This window comes from Pseudopodoces humilis, chromosome 7 (assembly GCF_049639895.1).
Source record: "Pseudopodoces humilis isolate 2021_Gansu_Grassland_sample_001 chromosome 7, ASM4963989v1, whole genome shotgun sequence".
Lineage (NCBI taxonomy): Eukaryota > Metazoa > Chordata > Aves > Passeriformes > Paridae > Pseudopodoces > Pseudopodoces humilis.
Window position 1 is genome coordinate 6,634,953 of NC_142206.1, and position 10,792 is coordinate 6,645,744.

The window sequence follows — 10,792 nt, forward strand, 5'->3', positions numbered from 1 at the left end:
CCCCAGCATTCAGAATCTCACTGATGATAGCGGATGCTACAAATTTGCTGAGTATAAAATGCAGGCCCTGATGTGCAAGAAGGGGAAAAGCCTTGAGTGTTGAATTTGGTGCTGCTCCCTTTTCACAAGGGAGGATCAGAAGCAAGCAAGTCCTGTCCTGTCAGTGTTTAAGGGCATGCAGTGAGGGGAGACCTGAGGAGATTCAGTCACCAGTGCACCTTAAAATGTGAATTCTGCTGCAAAGGCAATGTTAACTCTGCTGGTGACTCTTGGTAGGACTTGCTGGCTTCAGCATTGCTGTGCTGCCAAGCCTCATTCCTTCTGGGGTATGTCTCCAGTGACTCTTCCTTTTCTAATAGCAAATCTAAACATTTCAGCTTAGTTGAAAACAAAATAATTCTCATCCTAGGCACACGGGATGTGGTAAAAATGGTACAAAGTGTGATCATTTTCCCTCTTACAGCCACTTTTCTTTCTTATGAATTGCATAAACACCCTCCCCTCCTCTTCTCTTTCCTAGACTAAACAAATCTGATGGGTTAAGTCTCTCCTCATGGATCAGGGGTTTAATTTTTTCAAAACCACCTCATTCCTCTGTGCTATTTTGGGTTCTCTGCAATTAAGGAGTGCTGCCCACAGCCAAATGCAGAGCTCAGCTGAGGCCTCTGGAGTGCCATGCAGAATCAGGGTATCAGCTCCTTGTGTTTTACATTCCTTGCTGCTGGTAATACCCTGCAGGATGGCACTGCTCTCTTCTGCAGCAGCAGCATTAGGGGTTGAGTTGTGTGTAGAGAACAGCTCACTTTAACCCTTCCTTCCAAGGAAATTTTCCCAGCCAGTTGTTTTCCCTTGGGTTTATGTTCATCTGACCCTTCATGAGCAGAGTACAGTTGTCTCAATTCAGTCTTACTGATCTAGGAGATTTTTTTTCTCTGATGCACTAAGGTCTATTTTTAGCTGAAAACATTCTCCACGGTGGAACCCCTCCAGTTTGGTGTTTCCCACAAATTTTATAGGCACTATTGTTTGATGGGCCCAGCTGCTGATGGAAATGTTGGTTAATGTAGGAACCCAGGACCACTGGAACATCCTCTGCTTTGACAGTGTGCAACGAGAGCTGCTCCTGCAGCTCGGTGGGCAGTCTCCTTTTAGTAATTCTGTCCATGACAGGGCTACCCACCCTTCACCTGAGTAACAATCACAAGTGAATAATGCCTTAGGTGTGATGTGAAATGCATCTTTCCCTGTTAGTCTTTGTTTTATTTGTGTGGCTGGAAAAAACGGAGTGCTTTAGGGGCATGTTGCTTTCAAGCCATGGCTAAGGTACTATTGCCCTGAGCTAGATTTTCTTTTCAAAAATCACCTTTTCCTGGCCCTCTCTTATCTCAAGAAAATCACGATATTGTGTTTGTTTCTTGCTTGTATTGGCTACGTCAAACTAATTCCTAACAAAAGTAGGTGAGATTATGAAATTTCTCAGTGGACTTGTATTTCTGAGGGCATCCACCGGGACATTTCTCTCTATCCTATCCCATCTCCCCAGAAATGTGTTTAATGTCAGTCAAAACTACAGCCATATGCTGATACAGCTACATAAAGCTACAGCTAAATGCTTATATAACAGATAGTTTTGAATTTGTGTGTTTATAAGTGCCAGATGCTGGAGGAAAGAAAGGAATTATAGTGTAACTTTTGTCCTGTGGCAGCACATGAGAGACACAATTTTCTTCTTGTTTTCAAGTAACTGGAATTATCCAGAAGCTGGAGCTGGAGACCACAAAGATTTCCTCAGCCTTGGGGGTTCAGACCTCATTGAGTCTGCTTTTCTGAAGTGAAGGCTGTATAGTAAAGAGGATTACTTATGTTGTTCCATGTATATGGATGCATGTGATATAGCTGTGTACATATATAATTCCCTGAGAATGAAACAATTTCCATGAAATATTTCATATGTGCTCCTCATATTGGGAACAGAAGCTGTGGTTAAAAGTAAAACAGAAAGACAAAGGCTCTGCACCAGAACAGAAAATAGCATGCACATTTTCTATACATATAGATGAAATTACTCCATAATTCACTTACGATATCATATTAAACACCAGTCAGAAGTACATGAATATTGAAGTACTTTCTACCCTAATCTGCCTGTGATATTATAAATATTTTATTCGTTTTCTTATCTTCTGTTCCAGATTCCAATAACTGTGAAAAGGAACATTTTGAAATGGATATGAAAAGCAATCAGAATGTCAGGTAGCAGAGTCCTTTTTTTATACAAAAGCGCTGGCTGTGAAATCTTATGCATGCATTTAGAAAACTTGTCATACTTAATGATGATTGAGAACTTAGAAAGAATTCTAGATTCCTTATAGATAATAGTTCTGAAGTTGTAAAGTGCTCTCAAACTTGAGAACAACCATGGAAAAGAAGTGGTGAATTCATGTATTTCTGTGTAATTTTCCAGAATGAATAAATATTTGCAAACTTACCTCACTTGAACAATTATGAAAATGTTAAGCCCCAATGAAAGCTAAAAGATATAATGGGAACAGGATTAACATTACCTCAACAATTTTATAAAATTTGATTTTCTTCCGCTACTGTGATAATATGGTAAAGTTGATGATATGCTGTGTTCCTGTTGAAGCCAGCCACACTGAAAAGTATAAAATATTACTTTAATTGTGTTAATTAAGAACATACAGATCAGGGCAGAGCTTTAGCACAGGAGTTAGTAATGTATTGACACATATGATTAATTTAAAGTGATTGCATTCACATTTCTTAAATAATCGGTTCGTGAAAAAATATCAAGATTTTCAGCGTTTGGCCGTCACAGTTACAGAGGAAAAGGAGCACAAACAATGGTGCACGAAGCTGAGTAGGGAGGAGAATTTTGTGGAATGTGGATGAATTTAATCATGTGTCCTTTTGACTCTAGAGCTGCCCCTAAGGAGCAGAAGATCCCCTATGTGCGACTGGAACGTCTGAAAATATCTGCCTCGGAAGTGGGGGAGCTCCCGGTGTTCAAGCTCCAGCCACAGGACAATGAGCAGGAGGGCAATTTCCTCCTGGTAATTGAGTGTGGGACACGGTCCTCAAGTATGTCTATAAAGGTGAGTGGGATTTCCTTGAGGTTTTACCTGCCTTCTCCCCTTTATCCCACTGGTTTGTAGGCACATTTTCTGGAATATTGTACAGAAAAAAGTCTGCTGATTTGTTTGACCCTCAGGGACTTCTGTGATGGGTCGTGGTAAAGACAATACAGCTTTGAGCTTGCTGTGGAGCTCCCTGCATCTTCCATTTCTGAGAAGTTTGCAGTGTTTTCATACAACTTGGCTCACCCTGTATGGTTACAAATACAGGATAAATAGCTTAAAACTGGTCTGAATATATATTTGAGTGGTAGGAACCGATCCCAGAAATCACAGTTTAATAGATTTTTAAAAGCTTTGTATTCTATTGCTTCAGTGTGAACTTCTTTCCACAGAAGGAAACAGGAATTTCTGGTGGGAAAAACACCTATACTTTTTTTATGTTTGGGTTTTTCTGGGGGATGGTGGGGGGGTTTGAGCTGTTTACCATAAAACTCGCAAGTGAGATTGTAGAATTTCCTATCACCTGGTGCAGAATCTGCACAGCTCTCTCACAGTGTTACTACACTGTGGTATGGGGAGGAAATGACCTGACCAAGATGACATGGCCAACAAATGCCAAGAGCATGGGCCTGCTGAGCCCCAGTGCCCTCCCCAGTAAAGCTCACTGCAGAGAGGTACTTGGAAGCACTTGTTGGGAAATTGTTGTTGGGAGCTGTGTCTTCCAAGTTCAGGAAGTACTTGGTTATCTGCAGATAACCACTGAAGCTGATGTGTGAAAATGATAATTGTGTGACCCCAGATTTTTCTTCTTTCAAGATAAATAAATATAGTCCAGCTGAGGGACAGAAGTCCAAAGAGGAGAACTCAGAGGACAGGAGATTTCTCAACTCCCAGACTGCAGGACAGACACAATCTCCATCTGCTGATCAGAAGCTCAGCAATGGCATCTCCAGCACGAAGAAATCCCCAGTTACTCAGGAAGTCAGTCCATTTGAAAATGAGGATTTCTGTGCTGTGTGTCTTAATGGAGGAGAACTGTTGTGCTGTGATCATTGCCCCAAGGTCTTCCATCTCTCCTGCCATGTTCCAGCCCTGCTCAGCTTTCCAGTGTGAGTATGGATGACATTTCACTACTGTGCTGTTCCTGCTCGCTGCCTGGGGCAGAGAATATCCTCAGGGATTGTTGTTTCAGCCTTATACAAGGGCTGCATCTCTCACTTGCCTTTTTTGATAAGTTTTTGTCTTACATACTAGGAACTAGATGAATTATAAAAAGAACTCTTTCCCACCACTGTGCACTTTCTGCAGTCACCTGGGCAGTACAGCAAAGGAGGTGGCAGACCTGAACTTAAAAAACTTCCATATGAATCACTGGAGAAAAATAAAATCCTAACTCTCATGTAACAGCTGGAGTGTAAACATCAGCTCTTCTTGGCAGAACAGAGACTAGCACAAGGGAAGGGCAATCAGTGAGTTTTTATTCAGTTTGTTAGCAAATTCTATGGGAAATTTTAGGATTATCAGGGTTTCTGTGGAAATATTTGAGTCACTGCTTTCCCTAAGATACATTCTCTCACAACTTATCACAGAGAGATTGTATGCAATGAACCAAAAACAGATACACGTCCACATACCAAACTTTAAAGTGAGACTGAATAATGCGCATTACTGTGGTATGCAATTCTGAATTCTGTTATAAATCATTACTAAGTGGAACCAAAGCCCACTTAATTTGAGCAAAGCTCAAATAATTGTCTCAGTAAGGTATTAATTTGGAGATTCTGGTTTCTCTTTTCTGTTCAAAAAACAGGACTTTTCAGTTCTTGGCTTTTCTTTCTTTTCTCTAGTAGTGGAGTTATTATTAACTTCTAGTTTCAAAGCAGTATGAAAACCAAGTTTTCCTGTTAGAATAAACTTTTGAGGCAAAGTTAAACTCTATTGAAGTGAATTAACTCCCTTACCTAAAGCTCTATATTAATAATTCCTGAAAATATCTGTAGTTATTCAGACCCTGATGTTGTAGAAGTTGCATCACTGCCTTCATGAAATTCTTCAAGAGGTTTCTGAAAATGCATCTACTAGCATGCCCTTGCAGGATTATGTCTATTTAGTTTGGGGACCTGTGTATTATCACACCATTTCTGATTATGTAGGTTTCTCAGATAAACATGTCAATTATCATATTGATAATAAATATCTCAGTTATCAAAAGGGTCTGGGTTTGTCTCATGAACCAATTGCTGCCTGTTTTTCCTTAGTGTTTTTTTTCCAAAGCAACACTTGAATCAGTGCAGCTGTATGCACTGCTGGTAGATGATCTTAAACACAATTTTATCATCTCCTTCATGATGGGAAAAGAGTTTTGAATAGAATCCAAAATGATTCTACTTCTAAGTGGATTCAAATCCAAGGAGGAATATCTAGTACAATGGGCTTCAGATTGCCTGCTATCATAATGCTAGTTAAGGATGAGGCTTTCCATATAGTGATTCCTGAGATTTGCTGTTTGACAAGGTTGTGGAAAAATTCCTCCTCGAGTTTTTTGGTTTCTTGGTCTTTGGTTTTGCAGGGGAGAATGGGTGTGCTCGCTTTGCCGTAACCCAGTGAAGCCAGAGGTGGAATATGACTGTGAAAACACACGCTACAGCCACAGCTACAATGCACAATATGGCCTTGGTGACTGTGACCAGAAGGTGGGAATAATTATATATTGCACTATTTAGAGCAGGCCATATGATCTCAGCATGAGGCTTTACTTTTTCATGAGATGGTTTTCATTTGGCTTCTGCTCAAATGTTACACACGGTAGTAAATACAAAAAAAGCATTGTTATAATTTGGTTGTATCATTCCCTACTTTCTAGTCATGGCTGTTAGATTAAAAAATGTTACAGAAAGATGAAGCAGGCAGATGTGGAATTCTTTTCTACTTTGACCAGGGAACTCAGACTCAAGAGCAGAGCTTCCATGAGTCAGTTTTGCCTGGTTTGTGACACTGAAACTTTTTCCTTTAAAACTTGGCACCTTCTCAGACATCTACTTGGGCAATGATATTTTTGTGATGAAGACACTTTTTGGCTTTCAGTTGGACTGAAGTCATCATACAATCTTCTTCATATGTCCCGTTAGTCCCCTTGAAGATATTTAGGCTCTTAACTCAGCCTAGACAAAAACTTATCACTTTATATATCTATTATTGTTTTTCTCTATCAAATCTTCTATTAAATAAGTGCCTTTTCTTAAGGCACTTGGTATTTTGAAGGCACAAATTTGAGATAGATGTTGTGTATATATTGGTGATAACTGGACAGAGAGGAGGAGTCCACACATCTGAGTGCAGATGCTGATCTGGCCCTGTTTCTACTGGACTTGGTACAACTGGGATTTGTTGTTGGGATTTGTGTCTCAGATAGTGAAGTCCTATTTAGAAAATTGAGTTGATTAAAAATTCCATTGTCTGTGAGAAAATATGGCTTATAATGTTTATGTGATATTTTTTTTGTCACTAATGAATGAGCCAAGCACTAGTAGAAGTGTTTTACAAATTCAAGGGAATAGTTTTCATACAGTATTACCAACTTATATCAGTTTGCATGAATGGATATGAGAAGTGGGAAACATTGCCCATTTAACTCTTTACACATTGTTGTTGCCATTCTTTCAGCTGAGAGCCAAGGAATAGATCCGGAGTGCACAAAATAAATAATGATAGCAATTCCCAAGAATTTCCAGGAAAATGTTTCTTGCATTTCTTGACTATCCTTGTTTTCCAAGCTGTAACAGTGCTATGAAGCAGAATGTCCCCCTGACTGAAGTGTGCCATTTTGCATCAGAAAGGAACAGTCTATATGAAAATTCTCTTTTTTTTTAGTATGATTGATTAACTAAAGGTGAGAATGAAACTCCCTTGTTTTGAATTAAAATGCATTTCGATTTTGGCTTCCACAGAAGTGTGAAAAGCTGGTGCTTTCCCTGTTCTGCAGCAGTATGAGCCTCCCATTCCATGAACCTGTCAGTCCCCTGGTGAGTGCTGCATATGCAGGGATCAGAGGCAATCCAGAGAACTTCACAAGTTTCTCCTTTTTATTCTTGAAATATATTAATGAGGGTTTTTTCTGAACAGTATTGCTTCCTAGGGAAGGGTGGGTGCTTGCCTCTTCCAAGAGCCTTGAAGGTGTCAGGGCAGGGAAATTTTGGCCAGTGTTCAGGTGGTTTGGATGCCCATTTAAGAATCTGGTAGAATGGCAAAGGTGTACGAGGGGTTCCAGTGATTAAAAAAGTTGACTTGCCATGTACATGGAGAATGTTGTACTGTCATAAGAGAGGTCTGCTCTAGAAGCAACCCTGAACTCCTTCCTTTCTTGTGCTGTGCACAAAGAGGGTAAACATGACTGTGTGCAGGGGAAGATGTAGAGATATCTGCTTCATCCATGTACTCCACATTTACAATATTAACTGTCTGCTTTAAGGAAGATGGAGACTCACGCTATTGTAACAATAGAGCACTATGTGCTAAGAGTTGAAGGGGGGAAAAATAAAGGTTTTGTGTGAAGGAGTAGTTCAAATAATGGTATAAACCCCATTCCACCTAATAAAGCTTGCAATGAACTTATGGGACAAATTACCTAACAAGTAGGTAGTAGTAGAATGAGAAAGATTTAAAGAGGGGGATATCCTGGTAGCTGATGCCCATTGAAAAAGACTTTTGTTGAACTTTTAAAAGAGTGCACAGAATCCTATTTTGAGTCACTCTTGACTGACTGCTTCCCACATTATCAGCTGAAAGTATCACAGCATTTTCTTTTTGTAATTGCTTGGGGAAAATGTCAGCTAATTATCAATGTTGTATAAATTATTGATCATGGTTAAATTTGGGTTATAGTTATCTGGGGATAAACTTTGTAAAGTTCAAGCAGCAGAGTAGTCCGTGAAGTGTGCTATTTTTAGGATCAGTCTTGCAAACAAATATGCTTTAACCAAATCTAAAAGCACCCAGGAAGATGATGTGCAAGCGTAGGCACTAAAAAATTAGAGCTCTCTACCTTGATGCAATGACTCCTCTGCAATGATTTCTGTCCAAAATTGCATCGAAGTCACTAGAGAGGAAATGTTTTAATTAAAAATGTCACATACCTGCCTTTTATTCTTACTGCAGGCTCAGCATTATTATCAGATCATCAAAAGGCCAATGGATTTGTCCACCATACGAAGGAAGCTGCAAAAAAAGGACAAGTCCCACTACTCTGCACCTGAGGAACTTGTGACTGACGTGCGTCTCATGTTTTGGAACTGTGCAAAGTTCAATTATGTATGTTTCTAATGTGCATGGGTGGGGGGAGACAAAGCAGGGGCTGGCTCTTTCAGTGTCTGTCACACTGGTGCAACTACTGGTTCCATGGAAATCAGATATAGGATTGGGATGAAGTATTAGTCAGTTTTATTCTTTGGAAATTATGTTAGGATTTTTTTTAATGACAGGAATGAGGTTTATATGAAGTTATATACGTATCTGAGAACTTGAGATACGTATGGATCTAAAATGAAAGAGGGACACCTTCACAGACAACTCTATGGAATGTTGCTGTGTTTGCTGTGAGAAGCCAGTCACAGCCAGAAAAATAACTAGGGAAAATAAAATGTTTTAAAATTCCTAAGCAGTGATGACTGCTGTTCTTTCTAGTTTGCTGCACATCTCTACTTCTTAGAGGTGCACAAATGTGTTCGTTAGCAGCAGCAGCTGGTTTTTACTTACACTGGAAATGCAGAGGGACTAATGGGCTGTGGAAAGTGTGCAGAGACTAATGGAGATGTGGCAGACAGAGCCAAGGAGAGATACTGGGGTGGGGCAGCTATCTGGGTTTGATGCTGGATGATTTCTGCATGCGGTAGCACTGAATGGTTATCCATTCACTTACAGCCAGATTCCGAGGTTGCTGAGGCTGGACGATGCCTGGATGAGTTCTTTGAGGACAAACTGAAAGAGATTTATCCGGACAGGCATTTCCCTTCATTGCAACGGGATGACTCTGATTCTGAAGACGTGGAGAGCCAGAGCAGCCAAGTGCCATCCCAGGATTTCCAGTGGCCGTCGTACGGGCAGGAGTGCGTGCAGCCCAAAAGGAAACGGCGCCACGCTGTAAGATTGCAAAAGCAAAAGCATTTGGTTGCCAAGTGGCCTCCCTGCTAACTCTGTTTACAGCTAATGATGGGAAGTTCTGGCAGGGCTGTCTGGGAAAACTGTCAAGCTTCTATCACGGATGTGTGATCAGTTCTACAATTTTATGTCACGGTCCCTTGAGTGGAATAAAGTGTCAGATGTGTATAAATGTGCGAGCAGGAGCAAATGAAGCCTCTCAGGCTGCACAGTTATCTTCCTAGGAGAAAGCTCTGTCAAGGTTTGTAAAAAGCCCTTTAGCTATTCATTGTTTGTTTCCTTTGTACACAGGAAAGTGAAAAAACTAAAAGAATGATGTTTCAGCCAGCTAACAGCCTTCCTCAGGTATGAGCTCCTCAAGATAAGAGATTTGAGGAATCCAGCAGCATGACTGGCAGAGTTAAGGTGTGTGGGAGGAAAGCAAAGCGCTCGGGCTGTTTATTTAAACTCTCCTATTCTGCTGACCATATGCCTTATTTCTAGATCTTGTGGATAGACAACAGATCCAAAATGTTTAAATCTGTCAATATTCCGTCTGTTAAATCACGTGTATGTTTCACAGTGTTTACACTGAAGTACTAAAGTCTTGGTCATAGGTAATGGTAAATAATAATAATAAAAATAACATGCTAATAATACCTCATACTGCAGTACCGTTTCATAATCTGTTCAATGTGACATCTCTATTTTATAGAGCACAGGTAACCATGTAATAAATTTGCAACCTCAGTGTGAATGCTGGCCATGCTTTGTGACAAATACAACATGTAGCCATTAAAGCTGTAATCCTGTTGTCTTATTCAATGATTTTTCTGGGAGCTTGGCTGTTCCAAAGCCTGTGAGATAATGTGATTATCTGATTAACTGTTTCTTTTGAAGCACAGCATTTTCATTAAATCAGGAAAGAAGAAGTGCTAATAGTGCTAATACAAGGGCTCTCTGAGGGATGGTTCTCAGTGCATACTGGGTGCTGTTTGCAAGGCATCATTCTTCTGGAATCTAATTCATGTTTGGTAAAGCAGTGTGGGATTTTGTAGCTCTCAAAGGCAGCATTTTCATACAACCCAAGGCAGTTGTTTTTCTATAAAGCAGATACTGGAATTCAGCAAATTAACTACAGAGTGAATTACATGGTTATAGAAGTGCCTATAAAATAATATCATTAATTTCTGATTTTCTTTTTGCTTATTACCTGTGGTTGTGATTACCAGCAGTACTAGAAGATGATGATAATGCTATATATGTAGAAGCTCAAACAGAAAGCCTGTCTAAGATACTTGTTTCTTTTTTTTGCTAAATTTCACAATGTATAGGCAGAACAGAACCAAGAGCAGATTTAGAGTTTGCTTGAACAAAGCTTGCATGTCACTGTAAAGTCTGAAGGGTGGGAGGGGTAACAGGACATCACACCTGAGCAAAGAGTGATAGTTTGCAAGCTGCTTCCCACCCCTTCCAGCAGCAGGTGAACCACATCTCTGCATGGCCAGTGCTTTCTTCGTGTGTGTGAGGGATGTCTTCCTCCTTAGAGCGTTGCCCAGCAG

General features: G+C 40.2%; 1 protein-coding gene across 13 annotated transcripts in view; it reads left to right on the top strand.

Annotated features, from left to right (window-relative positions):
* TRIM66 (tripartite motif containing 66) overlaps positions 1–9,894 on the top strand; it is a 44,707-nt gene extending 34,813 nt beyond the window's left edge. For 11 of the 13 annotated variants that reach the window (XM_088057931.1, XM_088057942.1, XM_088057932.1 and 8 more), the window contains 8 exons: positions 2,193–2,253; positions 2,942–3,116; positions 3,915–4,207; positions 5,668–5,791; positions 7,046–7,120; positions 8,253–8,405; positions 9,015–9,233; positions 9,543–9,894. In XM_088057931.1, coding sequence (XP_087914057.1) covers positions 2,193–2,253; positions 2,942–3,116; positions 3,915–4,207; positions 5,668–5,791; positions 7,046–7,120; positions 8,253–8,405; positions 9,015–9,233; positions 9,543–9,602 — 1,160 coding nt within the window. In that variant the 3' untranslated portion in view covers positions 9,603–9,894. Of the gene's footprint in view, positions 1–2,192; positions 2,254–2,941; positions 3,117–3,914; positions 4,208–5,667; positions 5,792–7,045; positions 7,121–8,252; positions 8,406–9,014 lie in introns of all 13 variants that reach the window. The other 2 variants (XM_088057938.1, XM_088057937.1) reach the window with 2 other exon arrangements.
* The last annotated feature ends 898 nt before the right edge of the window (positions 9,895–10,792 follow it).